Source organism: Falco cherrug, chromosome Z, assembly GCF_023634085.1.
Source record: "Falco cherrug isolate bFalChe1 chromosome Z, bFalChe1.pri, whole genome shotgun sequence".
Taxonomy (NCBI): Eukaryota; Metazoa; Chordata; class Aves; order Falconiformes; family Falconidae; genus Falco; species Falco cherrug.
The window spans coordinates 4465723-4487125 of NC_073720.1; the positions used below are offsets into that span (position 1 = coordinate 4465723).

The 21403-nt window shown below is 44.4% G+C and overlaps 1 protein-coding gene across 1 annotated transcript in view; it reads left to right on the forward strand.

Moving 5' to 3' along the window:
• LOXHD1 (lipoxygenase homology PLAT domains 1) overlaps positions 1-21403 on the forward strand; it is a 143629-nt gene that overhangs the window by 115072 nt on the left and 7154 nt on the right. Inside the window, exons 36-37 of the mRNA XM_055699300.1 lie at positions 4407-4584; positions 10067-10252. Coding sequence (XP_055555275.1) covers positions 4407-4584; positions 10067-10252 — 364 coding nt within the window. The remainder of the gene's footprint in view (positions 1-4406; positions 4585-10066; positions 10253-21403) is intronic.

Sequence of the window (21403 nt, forward strand, 5' to 3'; positions counted from 1 at the left end):
GGAAGTAGTCTTTTTTTTTTTTTTCTTTTTTCTGTCTAAATAAAATACATTGAAATTTCATTCAGAATCTCAGCAAGGTAATGAACTCCATGCCAAAGACTCAAACTGCACCAAAAGATAAGTTTTAATTACTGATACCTAATCCTCTAGAGGGAACAAAATTTGATTAGTGATTCTCTTGTTCTTCTGCGTCAAGCTACCATGACACTTCTTTGTGTTTCTGAAAAATCTGAGAATAGAATCATAGAATTATTACATACTTCGGGTCAGAAGGGACCTTCAAAGTCCCTCCAGTCCAGCCCCCTGCCATGGGCAGGGACACCTTCAGCTGGATCAGGTTGCTCAGAGCCCCGTCCAGCCTGGCCTTGCATGGGGCATCTACAGCTTCTCTGTGCAACCTGTTCCAGTGTTTCACCACCCTCATTGTAAAAAAAATTGTGACTTTTAATCAGGAAACTTATCTAAATGCATGCTTTGGAAACCTCCCCTGGGATAGCCAGTTCCTCAGTCCACATGATGATTTCACCTGCTGCCCAGTGTCTTAGACATGGAGTTGAAAAGCTGGAAATAAGCAGGGATGAAAGCTGTCTGAGTGAAACAATACAAATTGTGAGACTGTTGAATTCTGTAGAGTTGCTTCCCTCAGAATTTTAATGTTACTTTGTGCTGTCAAAGCCAGGCAGATAAGAAGCTGCCTTAATGAAGCACTAATTGCATTGCATTCAAACGTCACAAATAATCCTGGATGTGGGACTCGATCTTTATTCAATTCTTTTTTCTTTATATAAAGAAGATTAAGAAAATTTGAGACAATTCATTATATAGCTAAAGCTGGCTGTTATTCTTTGCAACATAACAAAGTCTTTTTGTTTTACAGTCAGAGGATCCTGTTTTTAAGCAAAGACTAATGACATGAAACAGACCTGCGTAAAAACCTGTGGTTGAGGCTTTAAAGATGAGTTCCAGGATCTACGTATGTTGGTGTCAGTGGGTTGTGAGCCCCTGTGAAGTGAGTTTTACACTGCAGCTGGAAGAAAGCTGGGTAGAGGTTAATCAAATGATTGGGCATGTCAAACCTTTCTGTGGCAGCATACAGTGCACAATTAGTTTTAAGTTGCTCGTTTAAAGTTCCTGTCAGCTATGGTATTTGCTCAGCTATGAAGAAAATTCCCAACATTTTATTTATACACACTGGTCCTGCTTTTTTTTTCCTTGTTTGTAGGTGTTCTACAGCCCAGTTAAAATCCATGTATAATTAGTGATAAAGTTTGAGCTTAAAAGCACAGAGGATGCCCAGCTCTAAGTATCCTAAAAAGTAATTTAGTTAAAGTTTTAGGTATCCTAAAAAATAGTTCAGATGCAATGTAAAGTAGTAGTCTCATTGCCAAACAGTAGCTAATTTTTCTGAGGAACAACCAGAAAATAAAAATAGTCTCAGCTCAGATCCCTAAGATGACTTTCTTGACCCTCATGGTCAAAATCAAAATCCTGCATCATCCTCCACGCGTGCAACACCCACAAACATCCCTTTGCAGGATGGGATTCATTTTGTGCTGTTTTATTCATTGAAAGAGAGAGGTGCAGCTCTTCTAGGCCTCCTCTGTAGTCAGTAGAGAGAGGGAGATCTGGGAGCGGAGATGCCTTGAGCGGCTCTTTACCTGCCCCTGGCTTGGGTGGGATGCACTGCTTCCCCGGTGGTACCCAGCTCTGACCACTGGCCGTAGGGAGAGCTGCCACCGTGCGCTTGGGCTGGATGCCTGGTGTTTAGGCAGTGCATGCTAGGGAAGGTAGGCAAGTACCCACGTCGTGACTGAGCAACCAGCCTGCCACAGGTTTCCTGCTGCCTCCACATCCCTTGCTGTGATCTCCCCTGAGCAAGCAAACCTTGTGAAATGATTCTTTTTCTCCTGCCTGCTGCCCTCTGGAGCAGCATCCCCAAACAAGGTAGCAGAGGCTGCTCACTCTGTCTGTACTAACTTCTTACATGAAGCTGCATATGGGTGAAATCAGTCATCCTGGGTGAGGGGCTGGGGATGGAAAGAGAAAGCATTTTGCTCCAGCAGTTTTAGTGGCCAGACAGTTTTTCCTAGACAGCATCTGGAGTGTTGGGCGTGGGCGGGCTATTCGTGAGAGGTCTCATCTCTCCGTCTGCGAGTGCACTCCAGCTGGCAACTCTAATCTGCCTCTACCCCCCGCTGCTTTCCTGACATTTCCCTGCAAGCTTGCTCAGGACATTTTGCTACTAACAGTGTCACTGTCATTCCTGAGCAGGGCAGAGGTAGAGCTGGCTGAACCTTTTCCAGCATAGAGTTATGCACCAAGGGGGAAAAAAGGCATTTCAGTCAACCTGACATTAATCATGATTCAAATTTGCCAATTTTAGCCAAAGACAGGTTTCTCGGTTGAACTCCTAAGAGGATATAGACATCATTCACACGTCCTTGAGACAGGAGAATTCCTTCTGGTCTGTGTCCCAGCAGAGCGGGCACCACCTGGGGTGGTGGGGACTGACTCCTGCTTGGTTCAAAGCAAGGATTCAATTCAAGATCTCTTGACTCATAAAACAGTTTTTTGACTACAAATAGTGTCACCAGCTGTGAATACGCAGCTTTTTTGAAAAGTGGGGCAGCTTGAACAATCCAAAATGTCCTCTACCTCTGTGATGAAGGTGCTGTGTTACATATCCCTGTTTAGCATCAGGCAGTGAGAAAACCCCAGACGAGTGTCCTACCCATAGAACTGTACAAAGTGTACAAATAGCACGACTGCTGCTTCAGCTTTGGTGTAGCTACTGCCCTCTTTAAAATAGTTTTTTAGAATCTGAAGCAATGTTCTTCTTTTGAACTGCTAAAGGCTCTGGCAAAGCTTGGTTGGGGTCAGCAGGAGTCCATGGACTGGGACACATGCAGTTTGAGGACAGAATCTGAGTACGTTTTATCTCAAGATAAGTTTTATAAGTTTCTTAGGCTGATACATGAGTGCAGCAGAAGGTCACTAAGATAGTCAAGGGGCTGAAGCATATGGCACACTAGGGAAGGCTGAGGTAAACAGAGTTTTTAAGCCTTGAAAAGAAAAGGTTGAGGGGGAACCTAATCACAGTCTTCTGCTGCTTAAAGGAAGCTTACAGAGACCATCGATCCGGTCTCTTCTCAGAGGTGAACACTGAAAAGGCATGAGGCAATGGACACAAGTTGGCCACAAGGCAAATCCTGATCAGATATAAGGACAAAAACTTCTCCAATGAGAGTGATGCAACCCTGGGACGGGGACCCAGAGTTCTGGGGGAATCTCCACCCTTCAAGATTTTCAAACCACAATTAGATATGGCCTTGCAGTTAGCCATGCTTGGAGGAGGAGGTGGGATTAGACACCTCCAGGTGTCCCTTTTAACTTCTCATTTTCCATGAATCCATGATTCATTTCTTCCTAATACCATGTCACACTTCTCAGATGTCTGGGCTTATGTTTCCGTGGCCTTTGCAGAGATATGCCTTGCAAGACATTGCTTGCTGATGCACTGCTACACTGGGGTGTGGTCTCTGTTTTGGTTAGATTATAACACAAATGGAAATTTGCAGCCCTGCCTCCTCCCTTCCCTTCAGCTCCACTAATTTAGTGAGAATTTACTGCTAAGTTTTTACTGTAGGCCAGTATAACACCTTTCTCCCAGTGGACCTTTGCTCCACTGAGCCCACGTTGAACAGGACCCATAAAGGTGGGCATTTTATTAGGCTTTTGTTGGAGTATCTCATGTCTTGTTCTAAATAGGTTCCTATTCTGCTCTTATCACCGCAGCATCTGAGCTCCTTCCCGTGACACATTAGACAGTGTGACTAATATCTGTTGCATACTGTTTGTTCTGTCACCTTTTCCCAAAGGGAGAAGTGCGTGAAACAGTAAGTTTTGCTGGCCTGATTTTATCTTGTGCATTGGTGTAACTTGTTTGTGCTGGGTTTACATTATCTCTACAACCATTGCTGAGTGTTTGCACAAAGGAGGCAGGTGGAGGAAAGATACTGTGAACTTCAAGGAGAGGTAGGGAGGTTTTTGATAACTCTCTGCTACTTCTCCTTTGGAATGAATTCCATACTGGAAAGGTCTGGCTCTCTTAAAGATAAGCTTTGTCTGTAACTTATATCAGAGGAGCAAATTTCTTCCCATGCTTTACCTCATGTGTGAAAAAGTCCAGTATTATGAACACTACTTCTCAGAACAAGTCACCACAGCAAATATTGCCCCTAGGAGAGAGCTCTTTATCCCAGAAAAGCTCAGTGCTTTGGCCTCATGAGCCATGACAAAGCTCCACACATGTCCTACAACTCTGCACTTTCTAAGTTTAATCTTTGCCCTCATTCAAACAGCAGCTGAAACTTAGCTGAAGTTTTTTTCCCTTTGGCTCTTCACAGATCATCCTGAGGAACCTGACTAATCAAGAAGTGGCCATGTTTACCTACGGTGAATGGCTGTCGAAGGTGAAAAATGCCAAGGGCAGTCTTGAGTGTGAGATGCCAGCTATCATAGATGACGAGCAGATGATGGAGGACACGACGTACACTCTTCAGGTTAAAACCAGTGATGTTGGAGGTTCGTCCATGGTGGATATTTTATTACTTTTCTATTATGGAGTTAGATTTTTAGCAATGGAAAAATCTCCCTTTTAATTTGAAATTCTGTTTAAAAAAAGCATAATTTAGCCCTACCAAGCTGGAACACTGCCATTTTGGCTGGCTGTTCATCATGACAGGTGGGATTCATCCTCGTCTGAACTCTGGGCATGAAATATTTAGACACAAGGCCTAGATATGACTGCTCCCTGCTTTCTCTGAAGACACCTTAACAGAAGCTATTGCCAGACCGTGTTGCAATGGTCAAGAGCTCCGTTTCTCTTTTTGGTCAGGTCAGATCCATCCACTTAGGATGGATAAAAAGGTTATGGTCCAAGCTGGTAGGCTCAGCGCTATCTGCTTTGCCCAAAGAAGACAGCAATAATTCACTCTTCAATGTGTTTTGAGACCATTTATCTCAGGCTGTGAAAAACCATCCCTAAATGCACACCAGATAAAAGAGGTGGAACAGAGTATAAAGAAAGCTGCAGTGCTTCAAGAGCCAAGAAATGGGATTTTTATGTCATTTCCTGGGATCACTGCCTCTTTCCATGAGAACTTCTGTCAAGCTGCTGAATGAAAGCTGCAGCCACATAGAAGCTGCCTGGTGCCAAAATGGGGCGAGCTAGACATTAGCTTGCAGACACCTTGTACAAGAGGTTGACCCTCAGAGGAAATTCTGCCACACCAGTACACATAATCACCTTCTGATCTCTACCTGTCTTTCTTTTCTTTTTTTCTTCCCCTCCCCCCATCCCGATTCACCAGTGGTAATTTATGCAGCTTGTGAGGTTTGATCTGAGAATATCAAAATTCCCCTGGCAGAGTGTCTTCGTGCCACCTCACCATTTTTTATCTATCTGCTCTGCCTGCTGCTTGTCTGAAAAACACGTTGTGAAATACAAAAAACAAAAGAAGGAGAGGAAGATTTGTTTATGTATCTGGCATCCATCTGGTATAATGGTAGATCTTTTGGTGACCTTTACGTGAAATCCAGCCCTAACTTGGAAAGTCGATGGAAATAGAACTGAGAAGAGAACAGAAGATGACAGCAACAGCAGACAGATCTGCCCTTCCCATCAAATGAAGACTGACGGGTATTAATGATGAAACTTTTTATTTCATTATGAACAGTGACAACCAGTAGGAAAGAGAGGATTACAGAGAGGTTTCAGAGAGTCTGTTTATGATTAGATCACACAGCGCACTGACATAATGCTGAACTTTATCCAGCTCATCTGAAGAGGGTACAAGTCATGAACCATCTCCCCTCTTCGATCATTATGTATTCCACAATTTCTCCTGGCTGGACCAATTCAGGAAGGAAGACTTTTTATCCTTGACGGTTAGTTTGAACACACTATATCATCTTCTGCCACAGTGACATTGTCCAATGTTTTTATTTCTAGATATAAAGTTTTTCTTTGCAATAGCTTTCAATTTTCCAGTGCATCAGAGGTATTGAGGGAAAAAAAAAAAAAAAAAAAAAAAAAAGATTTCATCCCAGCTATCTGTCACTCTCCAAAAAATTATACTTCTGGTCTTAGCTCCTTCTAGTCTAGACTGCCTCTGGTCAATTAATCCAGGAGAGGAATCTTAGTCAGTGGTCTGGATCATCCTCTGGAGGATCTCTCCCAGTTCCTCTTCATCAGATTCAGACAGAGCCAGCACAATTAAGTTAGGCTAGGTGGTTAAAGTTAGGGAAAATGAATCCCACAAAAATTGTCCTGTAGCCAACTGGAAAGCATCAGCCATTGCCTCCCCACCATACACACAGATTTAACAACAGTCTCATCTTAGTTTTTCCTCAAAGAAACCTTTGAGCCACAGTTTGGCCTTCCAGAAGTCATTCCACTTGGATGCTCATGTCACATACAGAGGTTGCATCAGGGAAAGACTCCTCTCCTGCAAAGGTCAAATCTCCTCTCTTTCAAATGTCGAATCCAGAGGCCACCAGAAGTACCTCAGATGGCAGCTGTCAGAGTGCATATAGAAAAGGGGAGAAGAGCTTGTTACGGCAGACACATGCCAAGTCCGATGGGTAATCTTTGGTTAAAACCAAAACCTTGATCTACTTTTGATCTTATAAAAGAAGTAAAGCACGATCTCATTTTCTTCAAGGTTTGATCACAGACACAGCTGCAACAGAGCCAGGCAACCTGATGGTTCTTTCTGTGGCTCAAAAATGTCCTCATTGGTTCATCTATATTTATGCAGACTTTCTGTATTCTATATGCAGGCGTCAGATACATGGTAATGCAATAAAGATGGAGAAAGAATAAATACTGCTTTCTTGTTTTCCAAGCATTAATGAAGCAGCAGGTTTTTATCTCCACTGTTACAAGATTAATTAGTATGTTGTCATTTCAGCTACAGCCTACAAATTACATAATTTAGGACAGTTGGTGTCAGTTCCTAGTGCCTTATCCAAGACCCTGTTAAGTCAAAACAAGGTCATTCTTTGGCCTCGGAAGGCTGTGACTCAACCCCACAGTTTGTTAAAAATTACGCAGTTGTTCAACAAAAATCATAAAATCATAGACACTTTTGTTGGAAGGGGCCTCTGGGGGTTATTTCATCCATCTTCCTGCTCAAAAGACTATTGCCAGCACTAGGTCATGTCAGCCATCAGCTAAGACACTGCCCAGCTGAGTCTTGAAGACCTCCAGGGATAGTGATGCCACCACCTCCCCAGGCAACTGATCCAGACCTGTTCTGTTATCATAAGAAACAGGGTTTTTTTTCTGAGGCCCAGACTGAACCTCCTTAGCAACTTGTGATTGTGGCTTCTTGGGGTACGGTATGATATCTCCACAGTACATGACCCTGTCGTTATCACTGTCCTCCCCCATCAAGGGGTCCTTGTTCACCTGCCCCAGCTCATATCCCTTGGCTTCTCAAAGTCGTGTGCCCAGCTCCTGTCCATCTTGGCAACCACCTTCTGAGCCCTCCTCGGTGTCTCAACATGACCCAAGAATTCAAACTGGCAGCATTGTCCAAGTATGGGCTTCTCAGTGTTGAGCAAAGGAGATAAGACCTTCCTTTCAGCTTCTGACCCTGCTCCTCCTGACGTAGCCCAATATACCGTCTGCATTGAACACGAAGATGTTGCTGTTAGCTCAGATTCAACCTGAATATGAAAGTTACGGTTGTAACCTTTGGGTCTTCTTCAACTCCCCAGCATGAACACATGCAGGGTTTATTCCACCTCAGATGCTGAATTTTGCATTTCTCCTTCCTGAACTTCATGGGATTTCTGCTTGCCTGGTCTTCAAGTTTCTCAAGGTCCATCTGGTTTGGAATTCTGCTGTTCAGCACGTCAGCCACTCCCCCAAATTTAACATTAGCTGGAAATCTGTTGAGGATGCGCTCTGTCATTGCTTAGGCTGTTGACAATGAAGTTCAGGGCTGCAGACCCCAGTATTGACCCATATTTGCACTCATTGCCAGTTGAGGCTTGTGCAACCACAGCACCTTCACCTCTTCATCGGTCAAATCGGTTACAGTTCCTAAATGTACCTGACAGTTTCCTGGAATTAAAACCAACAATAACAGCAACAAAAATCAGGGACCCAAACAGGTGAAACGTACATTGATTCAGCAATTTCTGTTCTTTTCTTTCCCATCTCCTGCTAATTGCTTCTAAGGGAAACGTCACGGCATGAGGCCTTCATCGGCTTCTTCCTGCGGGGAAGGTTTTGCTAAGAAACAGATGGTTCTGTGCTTTTTGAGACCTTGCATTAATTGGGAGCCTGCTCCTTGTAAGGAAATGGGCTTCAGTTTGCTTTGTTCCTCACCTCAGCAAGCTTTAGGGTCATAAAAGGTACTGCCAGATGAACTGCCTGAATCCCTGATGCTTTCTCTTCCTTAAGCCCTTCCTAGGGAACTGCTGAAAATCAGCCTTGGTTTAACACCGGCAATTTTTCATGTAAACACGACATGTTCCTTTGCCTTTTCTATATATGACTTTTTCTCCATATTTTTTGGGGGGGAGGGTGGGTGGGTGGGTGGGTGGGTGTTTCAGTCCTTCTATAAGAAGAATTGTGGTTTCTTCCTGATTTCTGTATTCAAATAATTATCCTAAAGCAGTGGTAGCTTTCTCAAAAAGTTTTTAGCCCACCCCCCACCCCTCAATTTGTTTCTCCATTGTGTTGTGAATGGAGCTGTGGGAAATACCGTTCCTGTGGCCTAAAGTGAATTTACGACACCCTTGTGTAAGAAAAGGCTTGGCAGGTGGTTAGAGATTTCAAAGTAGGGCTATCTAACCGAGGGCAGCAGATGCTGAGTGTCTTTGTAAGATGGATTTGGGTATGATGATCTCATTTTCATTTTCCAAAATGTAAGGGCTTTGGTTCTGACACAGCAATGAATATCTGCCCGCATGGAATCAAATCAAATCTTTCTATGAATCTGCTTTTTTATTATGGCATCAAAAATAAAAAGCAATAATTTTGGTCAAATTATAAGTAGTGCCAGGTAAAAGTGTTGTAACGCTTTCAGCTAAAATGTTCATAAGGACACTGTGGGTGATGGTTTGGTCTTGAACTCTCCAAAAGTCAGGAAAATTGACAGCATGGCTATTTTCTGCAGCAAAGTATGGACAGTAATGGGCATATGGAATACAATATCAAGTAACAAAGATCAACGTACAAATTAATTTTTTCATAATGTGTACATAAGGTGGGAGCTGGTGGGGCAAACTGTTGCATGAGAAAATGGGACTTTTTCCTTTAAATGCAGCATGGAAAGTATTTTGAGAAACACGAATATGGAAGGAAGACCTTTGGGAGGGAAAGGGGGTCACAAGATGCCATAGTGGTTTGGTTGACAATCTCCACTTTGCTTTCAGATCCCTGTGCCGTACAACACAGGGAAAGCAGCATGAGACAGAGCCCAGGGACATATCCTGGGTGCCACAGGGCAGCTTGGAGGAGGTTGTGGGACTGCAGAAGACCACAGTGTGGAAAAGGGATTGTGGCCCAGTGGGAAGCCCAGGCCAATGTGCACTAATACTTTGTAGCTAGAAAAGTTAAAATATGTTCTTTTAATGCTCTTGCACAGATTGCTGGGTAAGTCCTTTCCTAAGCTACCTTGGAAAAATGGGAGTCACGACACTGTCAGCCTCCTCAGAGCGCTGCTGTGCACAGTGCTCCGTTAGGAGCAGATATTCCTGCTTCCCACTAGTACTGCTGGCCTCACAGTCACCGTACCTTGAATGCAAGGGTGAAATGCAGCTGTATTTTGGGGACAGGCTGGAAGGGCTGGTGTGCTAGCTACCATGGGGTGTCCTCCCTGCAGAATTCTGCGCTGAAATTCATGGCCTGTGCCCAGAGAAACCTGAGCGTCACTGCAGCCTCTCCCAGCCTGCCTTTGCTGCCTCCATTTCCATGCCACTGGAGGCTGGGGGTCACCCCTGTATATCAGGCTAGCTTCTGATGATGTGCTGTGCTCTTTCCTTCCAGGAGCAGGCACCGATGCCAACGTATCCTTGATCCTGTTTGGGGAGAATGGGGACAGCGGGACCCTGGCTCTGAAGGAGTCCAACAAGTCTAACAAGTTCGAGAGGAACCAGATGGATGAATTCAGCTTCTCGGACATGCTGAGCCTGGGAGATCTCTGCAAAGTGCGGATCTGGCACGACAACAAAGGTCAGGGCAGTGACTGGGGGTGGGTGGGTGGGAGAGGTCGGGCCAGCATTTTCACTCGAGGAAAGGCATCCTGATCCATGGACACAGGGCAGGCTGAGGGCACTGTTGGCAGCTCTGCCACAGGCTGCATCATCTCAAGGGTTTTACCTGGATCTGGTGTCCCAGCTCACCTGTCTAGACATACCCCCTTCACGCAGGACACCGTGTTTTCCCTGCAAGCTGGTGTAGCATCTGCTCCAGTGTGGCCCCAGCTTCAGCCTGAGCTTATAGCCACCGCTGCATGTGGCTGCATGCAGGATGATAGCTCCTCCAAACACAGCCACCCAGCCGGTTATCCCAACACTCCAGCTCCATTAATGCAATAACTTTTTCACAGGCCAGTATGGCACTTTCCTAGCAATTTAATGCTATCCCCCTGACACTGACACATGGGGTAATGCAGGCTGGCATAACATAGTGAGCTGTAGAAGACAGGAATAAAGATCTGTGTCTGTCTTTATTAAAATCACTACCTCAGCCAGTGAGTGTGCGGTGCCCTGCAAAGAGAGATTCTGACATTTCCCTGCTGCCGGACACCCTAAGTGGTTTCACAAACAGCAGAGCAGCACTCAGTACCACTGTCACAGTCATTTGTGTTGTTATCCAGGCACCAAGCAGCATCTTGTAATAAATGCGTCACTCCCCCTGCTGTGATGACATCTTATCCCATCTCCATCTAAAAGAGATGATCTTGTGCTGACAATGACTTGATGGCTACTGGCTGGCCATCGCTGCAGCCCAAGGGTGATGCTTGATGGCACTAGTTAGATAGACCCACCCACATCAGTATTAACAAGGCAGTTTGGACAGTAGTGTTTGTCAAAGTCCTGGGAGGACTGGCAGCAGCACGACCCAGCCTTTACATGGTTTTACTGGGACTGCTGGTTTATGGCTTGGCTGGGGTTGGTTATATGTCAGCACGGACACATGCTGGCCATTGTCTCCTTGACTTCTCCAAGTTGTGGCAGATGGGGAAGGCTGCATCTCATGCAATATTAATAAAAGACGTTACCTCTGGGTCAGAGTCTCCCATTGGAAGTTTGCCTACTTATTTTTATTAAAAAAAAAAAAAAAAGAAAAAAGGAAAAATCTTACTGTAGCCCTTGCCTGTTGTGAAATATGGGAAACACAACCATTCACCTAGTACAGTCATTTATTCCCAGCCACTGCAAGCTTTGGGTTTGTATTTATCACTCCCAAAACACAGGACAATTTAGTTGATTAACCTCTGTAAGTATCATATTATATAGATGGTGCTGAGCACAGTAAGGGAGATGCTTTTAGCTGGTATTAGTTGCCAAAAAAACTTATTTTTTGAATCTACAGTTCAGATGCAGAGATGGAAAGGGCTATCAGAATACCCAGTAGAGTTGTAGTTAATCTGATAATAGATTATCTGTTAATTAATAGATAATAGATAGTTAATATATATAATATTATTATATTGTATACACTATATATTATATTACATCTAGTATATACAGTATATAATATATAATATAACATATAAACCACAATATATTACATAGTAATATGTAAAATAAAACAGTTAATAGTTGATCTGATAATAGAGTTGATCTGCTGTTGGCGAGGGTGGTTCAGATGTTCTTTTGAGAGCAGCAAGGAATCAACATGGACTTGCAGATTCATTTTCAGATATATTACCATCTAAGATGTCTACAAGAAGAACATTTTCCTCAAGCATTGTGGCTTCCCAGTGATCGGTCATGCAAACAGAATGAAATACACCCACCAGATGAGAGCTGATCCTTAGGGCGCAGGCACGCGAACAGGCTGGAGTGTAGGAAAATGAGAACCGGATCAGGGTCAGTCAAGCCTGGCAGCCGTTTCCAACAGCAGCAGCATTGGATGCCTGAGGAAGAGGAGGAACTGAGTGAGCGTGTGTAATCTTCCCCCAGTCCTCTGCATCTTACTATATGTAGCTCAGGGCATCTCCTGACGTGAGTACTATTCTTGTCCATAAGTGAAATTTCTCATTTAAGTGCTGGTCCAGACTCTACAGGAGGCATTTAGCACCCACAGCATCCCATGGGTCCGCTCTGTGCTGCATGACAGGACAAGCAAATCCCCATTAATCCAGGCAGGTTTGCTGCCTTTTCCTTCTTGCACAAGTAATCATGGTTCACCTTCCCCATGCCACTGATGATGCTGATACGGACTGGGGAGTTACCACCTTGCAGCTGAGTTATGGTAATGGCTATCTACATGCTCTTCGTTAGTGACAAAGTGACAGAGTTTAGCCTTAGGCTAAGCAGTAAATAGGCTCAATTAGTTTAAATTTGCTGTGGGCTAAAAGCATGTACCCAGATAGCCACCATAGGTCAGCTAAAATAGTAAACCATGTGTCCAGAACCTGAAATATTAATACACATAGCAACCTTATATTCTCATTCCTTATTTCCCTCGTACACTGGTTTGTGTTTATAAGTAAGAGTTAATAAGGCTTTATGAGACCTCACTGGCTGCAGGGTTAAGCCTTGGACAAACAACACATTCAGGTTTTGTTCAGCAAAAATGTACTTGTTTTTCCTCCCAGAAAGAAGGACAACTGTAGTTTAAATCAGAACATATGCTGCCTTCATTGTTCCTGCATTAGTCATGTGAAAGGCATATCCTATCTAAAACTTCACACAACGCAGCATGACAGTTTGTTGGGTGGGTAGAGTATTTATTACTGCTGGGATCCCAAGCTGTAGCTCTCCTTTGCATATATACTTGCTTTCTATATAATTTATATAAATTGGCTGTGCCACTGGTTAGAAATTCCTGGCTCCATTTTTTTTTGGAAAAGAATAGTGGGGTCAGTGATCAAGGGTCGTGTATGGTTTTTGTCAGATGCTTGGGGAACTTCGGGTACTGAGGAAAAATGTGCTTGTATTTACCATTTCAGGCATCAGATGTTCATCATTCTTTCCTTTTTTTTTTTTTTTTTCTTTTTTGGACGAAACGGTTCCCTGCCAATGGTCTATGGAAGACTCAGTGTCACACTGGTCTACCCCGTTGCTCATCTTCAAATCACAGACACTGTCCTTGCCTTCTCTGGAAAAGCATGTCAGTTTTATGGTCCCACTTTGAATGACATTTTCCCCACAAAAACTGCTGAGTAACACCTCTGTAGGAAATATAAAGGAGGAATGAAGCCCCCATCTAATTCCTCTGACTTCAGTAAAATTGATTAGGGAAGAAGTTGGTGCTCATACTTCACAATACCATGTCAAGGAACTTATTCCTCAGTTTTTTAGGTGTTTAGAGCTCACCAGCGAGAGTCTGGTAACAATTAATTGCTGTGAATGAATTTAGTTTTAAGTTTTGCTCCATGCCTTTTTATCTTTCCCCTATTTAGTTTGAGATACTGATGTTCGACCCAATATATTTAGACTCTCTGAGCAAATTTAATCGTTTCCAGACTCCCCATCTCCTGATCTCAGATAGGCACAATGTATTTCCTCATATCTCAGTTCATTTCTTCTACATTTATGCAAGATCAGTATCTGTAGGGCTGGAGAAATGCTGGCTTTCTAAATATAGGCCTCATTTTTTTTTTCTTCGGTTTAAGGGCTAAATCACCATTCTGGAAGAATGGCTTAAAGTTTTTCAGTATCTTCAGCAATGGAATTATTTACCCAGAAAAAGCTTATTTCCCCCCCCCCCACCCCCCCCACCCCCCTTCTTTTTTTGTTGCCTTTTTCTCCTTGCAACAAGGAGATATGTGGAATCTGGATTTAGCTGCTTCATCTGCCCAAGCAGATTTGAACCCCGATGATAAGCAGTCTTTCTGAAGTCATTAATCTCAGCTTCTTATCTCGGTTGCCATCAGCCAAGGGGAGCCAGGAAGAGTCTAATTATGGATAAACCAGACTTTTCTGTGTTATTACAGGAGCAAAGACTGAGGTAAATAACAAGGTTATGCAGCCCAACTTCTTCTTTGCCTCAACAGGGTCCTCTTCTCAATTACACCAACTGCTATGACATTGTCTAATTGAGTTTTAAGTAGGCTAACTGCCCCAGTGACTCCTTTTGGGTGGCTCTTCCAATGGAGAAAGTATCTTATCCCCCTTTCTTGATCTGGACCCAAGTCAAAAACATCAGCATACCCTTGTTTTTCTTTTTCTTCTTCTGGAGGAACTACCTTTTTAAGGAGCAGTATCTTGGATCTTATCTTGAATTGCCCAGACCTTAAGCCCACAGCACCAGGCTTTTCCAGAGAGATGTTTCTGCAACTCATGGACATGATTCCAAAGCTTTTGGGCACCTGTAGGCCATAAATTATTAGAACAAACCTAAAGATCTGCCTTTTTAGCCCTTTGTAAGGATGTGCTCAGCTCTCAGACTTGAGAAGGGTGTTTTTAAGCCCTCTTCTCAGTGCTTGACTGCTGCCTCATAAACTCTGTCAATACACGTGGTGGATTTGTTGAATAGTTTCTGCTTTAAATAAAAAGTGAGAGGAAGAGAAATGAGTGTGCAGAACTGCCCAAGGAGAGGAGAGTCCATCATCTCCCCCTGTTCTGTTGATGGCTCTGTACAGAAGAAGACAATGTCAACTCCTGATTCTTTCTGGATGGATTGGAGTCAACACCTTAGACAAGGCACATATGGGCATGCACGCTGCAGACCGGTGTAGCACACCAGCAACCATACTATGGCTGCTTAGTCCTTCAGATTGCCCAAATCTGGCTTCAGCCCCTCGAGAGACCCCAGTACTGACCCCCAGGGCCCTCCTCACATGCCATGCACCTTCCTCTCTCTTCTATGGTGGGTGTTTTCCTTATGCTCAACAGTCCTATCACAAAGATGTGCTACAGGCATCACGGCACAAGCAGACGGCACTGCAAAGATCTCACAGTCCAGAAATGACATAAATTAGGAAAAAAAAAACCCCACAAAAATGAAGTGAGCAAATAAAACAGCAAGCTTGGAGAGAAGCCGAAGACTTCAGCGTTGACCTTGCACAGTCATGTATATCTTCCCAGTCTGTAACTGCAGAACCCTTCACCACAGAGTGGAAAGAGCCCAAAAGGCCAGATATAGCTGTAGAATTAGCAATTCTGCAAAAGCTTATTTTCTACAAGGTTTCTTTGCTCCTCTTGGGAACAAATTATCCTGCATCCTGTTAAATTCTTTTGCATCAAGTATGCCTCAATAAAACACAAAACACACTTCAATTGCAAGAATATCAGCTAAGAAACTGCTAAATCTTCTCTCTGAGCTGTTAAGTGTAGCAGTTTCTATGCAATATGTGGGGTGCTTTTTTGTCTGAGAGTCATTTATGGATGGGTTTGACCTGAGTCAAATCTTGGACTGAACAAGTTGCATGGACAACAGGGTGTGAGGGGCAGGGGACCTATTTTCTAAAACTGTCCCAAGTGTTAAGCTTTTGCTTTGTCAAAGGTTGTGAGAGGTTTTGCATTGCCTGTCTGTTCTGATGAGAAATGTTGTGGTGTGAACTAACATGATCCTAAAGGAGAGTTATACAAAATGTATCTATTTTTAATCTGCCGCTGGCTTGCTGAATGACCTTGTGTAAATCACATCCCTGTACTTCATTTTCAATTATGTAAATTAGGGATAAAAATTATTCACCTTCTTAAAGTGTTTTGCAATGTACTGATGCCAAGATTGGTGCTACAATTTTAACACCTCACAATTAATGCTCCCTTTCTAGCTATCTGATGCTGCTATCAAAACTCCCACCCCTTTCTGTCTCGTGTGGTGGGGTTTAGGGATGAGTGGTCATCTAACCAGGCAGGGGATAAATAATGTCAGAGGACACAAGGCTGGTGAACTGCCTTTGCAATGGTCATCGCTCTACGTTTCAGAAAATGTGACAATTAAAAAAAAAAAAAAAAGTGATTAGGGGGTGAGCAGTCCTGTTTGATTGTTGTGAATGGCTGGGCAGCAGCAATTCTTCACTGGCCCCTGAGCAGTCAATGTCCCAAGCAAGATTTTTCTTTTACTCCTGTGGGAACATAAGCACCAGTAATGACAACTATTATCCTTGATTGGGAATCAACTGCTTTCAAAAAACATGAGCCAAAGCATATTTGCTACAGAAAGGCAAGAAATAGAGGAACATTGCTAGATACGGGTACAAATTGTGGAGGCAGTTTAACTTCCATGGACATGTGTGTATCCAAGGCTGGATGTAGTTCTGTCAGCAACGATTTAATCCCACCAGCTCTCGCTTTGCGAGGAATGGTTAATACTCACTAAAGCAAGGTCAGGAGACAGGTGCCTGGTGAGTGGTGAACCCACCAGACCCAGTTCATCCTCATTCTTTTTCTCCCATGTTTCTGCATGTGTCCGAATAGCTTAAAATTTAAGGGTTGAATATTCACGCTGGGGCAAGCGGTGAGTTTTCCCAACAGGGGCAAAGGAAAATTCTGGTGCTGCAAGTTGGGATTTTGGTTAAATGAAGCAGTCACGTCATTATTCATGTTACATCTACTACTTCTAAAGTCAGACTCGATTGCACTAATCACTGCAGATGTGGATGACAAAGAGCTTACCATCCAACCTGTCCAACATCAGGCAAGCACAGACTGTGAGCATCGCCTGGGAAAAAGACAGGATGGTCCTGTGAAGGCTTTCATATATATCAAATACAGAGGGTCCTGGCCCAGCATCACCCAGTTGTCAGCTTGGGCCCTTTTGGAAAGGAGGATAAATGGAATAAATAACTGCTCTTTTGGCTAAGGGTACTTGGGGAAAAGAATACATTTCCCTACATGACACCGTATTATGCAGAGTCAAGCAAGCAAAGTGATTCTGTTTTCCCCAAAGCTCTTCTCCTCCTCTAATTACATTTGAAATGTTTTGCATGCTATTGAAAATGCCGCTTCCAGCTGCGGACCATTAAGGAGCCTACGTGGCATAGCCACGGGTTTTATTAGGGCAAGTTGGCTGCTGGGGGTTTCAATGGCAGCAAAACAGGCCTGGAGTGAGGTACCTCTTGTTACAAACATTGAACACTTGTTATGGTGATAGGGGATCTTCACAAAAGCACAGTGGTGGCCAGGCTATTTTAAAGACTGAAACCTGCATAATGAAGCAGGAACTGCTCAACTGTGTTTTTTCTTCCCTTCTGGCCCAAAGCAGTAATGGAGACAAATGTAGCGGTCCTGGTTTGTACTGGGGTCACTGCAGCAAAGCCCACGATGCTCTCCAGGGCATTCATGTAGCTGATTTGTTCATGAGCCCTTGCTGTCCTGGTACTGTTGGTCAGGGTGTCAGTGGGATAAAACCAGATCTGCTCTGGCTTTTCTGCAAGCACCAGAAGTTGAGCGATGGAGCAGCTGTGGATTTCACAGTGGATCAGGATCCACCAACTGACAGTATCCAGGGAAAAGGCTGATGAGCCATTGCTGCAGAGATCCTTCCATTTCTCCTGCATGCCCAGGCTGTGAGAACAGTGGACAGGACCTAGGAAAGTCCTTCTGCACTGATACATCCACACCACCTTTCTGGCTCTTCTTCCTCACTCCTTCACCAATGCCACTCCATAAACCAGCTTGTGCTGAGGGTTTAATGCCTCTCGGGTTACATCCATATGGGATGTATTTTCTTTTCCTTTTCCTCCTTAGGTGCTGTCATGCCTCTGAGCCCATTGCTCTGCAAAAGCCACACAGGAACAGAAGGTGTAAGCAGAGCAATATCCTGAAACCAGAATTTCCTGACCTGAAAAGTAGTTCTCCAAATGTGGTTTCTTCTCTTTCCACTGATGTGTTCCCCAACACACAGAGCTCAGTGGAGGGGAAATCTCATGTTTAGACTTCATTACTAGATTTCTTTTTTTTTTTCCCAGATCAATGCAAAAAGAAATTAAATGTATCTTTTCCCAGCCTGAAACAAGAGAAAAACAACCTTGTGTGCTAAAGCAGAATAATTTAGTCAACCCTGAACCAATGTTTCCATTTTCATTTAAATGGGGTTTAATGCTGGGGTGGTGAAACTCTTGATGTGACACCACTTCTAGCACCAGGGGACATCGGCAATGTAGTACGATGTAGCCAGCACAGCATTCACCTGGGGTGAATAATTTCTCTTGAGAAATGAAAAGTAACATAGGATACTCCTACAGCTTCCAGGTCTCCTAATCTATGTTGCTAACCATCAGGAAGGAAAACAGGAAAAAAGAAGATGAATTCTAATAGGTTTGAAGAGATATTTTTTTTTTCATCAAAGCAGGCAGGAGGATGCTTTGGGCCAGTAACACTATTTTTCTAAAAGTCACCAGGCAGCTCCTTGATTTGAGGTACCCTTGTGCTGCAAGGGACACCCTGTTGGCATTTGTTTTTCAGTGTCATTCTCTTGAGAGAGCCCAGGGCTTGCTTTTTAAACAGTCCAGAGGTGATAAATGTGGTTGTTGGTTTGTTTTTTTTTTGTTTTGTTTTGTTTTGTTTTTTTTTTGTAGGGAATGCCAGGAAAAGCTGCACTTTGTGCTTGCTTTGCCCTCAACTCCAACATGTGTTGGAAAGGCAGCTCTGGCCCGTCTCTCCCTGTGATGAAAGAGCAGGTTTTTGTTGCAGCTCTCCCACTGAGTAGCTGCTGGGACCAGGCTGGGGAAGAGGGAGGAGGGTATGTGCATCTCATTCAGTCTCTTCTCTGATACTGCTGCTTAGCACTGATCCTGTCCCAGTCATGCTGTTCGCTGCTGGCAACGGGACTCAGATCACCGATTTATTCTAGCACAGCCTGCAGTCACTGATCTCTCTTGCTGGAGCAAGATGGGATGTTTGCTTGCTTTCATCCTGTACTGTTTTAACTAAAGTTTTGATGGAACCGGAGCAGCCTCCTGAATATCCTGCAGTGATGCTCATTGAACTTCAATGGAAATAAGCCTGCCAAAAAGATTAACAGCTGACACTGCCAACATATTTAGAATAAATTTCCAAAGAGCCCCAAGAGCAAGTTGCTCCAGTTAGAGCACAGTGGAAACCCTGGGGAACTTGGGAAGATCTGCCCAGGAGGCAGTAAACTGGTGAGGATCTTTGAGGGTACTGCATGCCATCAACCCCCAAACCCCTGCTTAGTACCTTTGTCCTGATGCTGGAGCTTGGAGGAGGTCTTGCATGTTTGGGTAGTGCGTCCAACTCCCCTGCCTGGGTGCTGCACCTGCAGTATTTGCACAGGTCCTGTCATTGGCACATGGTACTGTCCTCCCAGTTCAAGAGAGACAAGGATGTACTGGGGAGAGCCCAGTGGAGGGCTACAAAGATGATTAAGGAATTGGAGCATCTGTCATATGAGAAGCTGAGACAGCTGGGACTGTTCAGCTTGAAGAAGACAAGGCTCAGGGGGTTTTGTCATAGAATCACAGAACATTTTGGGTTTTAAGGGACCTTCAAAGTCCCTCCAGCCCAGCCCCCTGCCATGGGCAGGGACACCTTCAGCTGGATCAGGTTGCTCAGAGCCCGTCCAGCCTGGCCTTGGATGTTGCCAGGGATGGGCCATCGGGAACCTCTCTGGGCCACCTGTGCCAGTGTCTCACCATCCTCATCATAAAACATTTCTTTCTTCTATCTAGCCTGAATCTCCCCTCTTTGAGTTTAAAACCATCCCCCTTGTCCTGTCGTGACAGGCCCTGCTAAAAACTCTGTCCCCATCTTTCTCCTAAGCCCCCTCTAAGTGCTGGAAGGACACCATAAGGTCTCCCCGGAGCCTCCTCTTCTCCAGGCTGAGCCACCCCAGCTCTCTCAGCCTCTCACAGCAGAGGTGCTCCAGCCTCTGATCGTATTTGTGGCCTCTTCTGGACCCACTGCAAGAGGTCCATGACCTTCTTCTGTTGGGGCCCCAGAGCTGGAGGCAGCACTGCAGGGGGGGTCTCACTAGAGCAGAGCAGAGGGCGAGAACCACCTCCCTTGCCCTACTGGCCGTGGTGTTGGTGATGCAGCCCAGGATACCCAGCTGGCTTTGTGGGCTGTGAGCACACACTGCTGGGTCATGTTGAACTTCTCGTCCACCAATACCCCCAAGTCCTTCTCCTCAGGGCCGCTCTCAATCCATTCTCTGCCCAGCTGTATTTGTGCTTGGGGTTGCCCCACAATGTGTACAAGTAGCTGATGGGAGAAAGTAAAGAAGATGGAGCCAGACTGTCCTTACCAGTGCCCAGTGACGGGACAAGAGGCAATGGGCACAAATTGAAATACAGGAAACTCCATTTAAACGTAAGAAAAAAAGCTTTCTTCTCTGCTTGGGTAATCAAACTCTGGCACAGGTTGTCCAGAGAGGCTGTGGAATCTTCATCCTTGGAGATACTCAAACCGTGACTGGACAGAGCCCTGAGCAACCTGCTCTAGGTGAGCTTGCTCTAAGCAGGGAGTTGGACTAAATGTTCTCCAGAGGTCCCTTCCAGCCACAATGATTTTGCAGTTCTGTGCCCCCAAAATACAAGGGGCAAGTGGTGTCTTTGGTTGAGGTCTGTGCTTTGTAGGGGATGTTTCCCTAGCTTGATGAAGGTTCAGGAAGCCAAAGTACAAGACAAGAATGGCTGTGAGGCTGGTAGAGAACTGACAACACATGGTGTGGAGGGATCGCAGTCCACAGGAGCAGGGTGGCTTGCTGACATAACTCAAAATGGTGCCATAATTTTCTTTTCAGGGCTAAAGAAGATTAATATTTGCAGACTAAGGATATAGGCACATTGCAGTGAGTTCTTGGAAGAGCAAGAGCTGTTTAACGTCTCTGGGATGTAACTAATAAGTCAGCAGAGATCTCTTGTCATGAACGTAACCTTGCTTTGTCTGACTAATAACAGGCCTTGTAAGTAGAACTGTCAGAATCTCCTGTAGCCCCCGAGCTCAACAAGGGCTTTTTCAAAAAAAAAAAATCAGGAAAATGTTCCCAAATGCCCTTTTCTTCATTTTCAAGTTGGTTTCCATTAAAAAAAAAAAAAAAAAAAAAAAAGGAAGTAGAAAAATAAAAGGGAGCTATGACTCCTCAGAAGGCCCCAAGGCAAAACTTAGGTGATTCGGTGGTCCCAGCTGGAGCATCCATCACTTTAGTCTGTCCTGTGTTCATGTCCAGTCACAGCACTAGCGAATTCGCCCTGGTTGCTTGGCAAAGTCAGGACAGCATGGATAATTCCCTTGCATG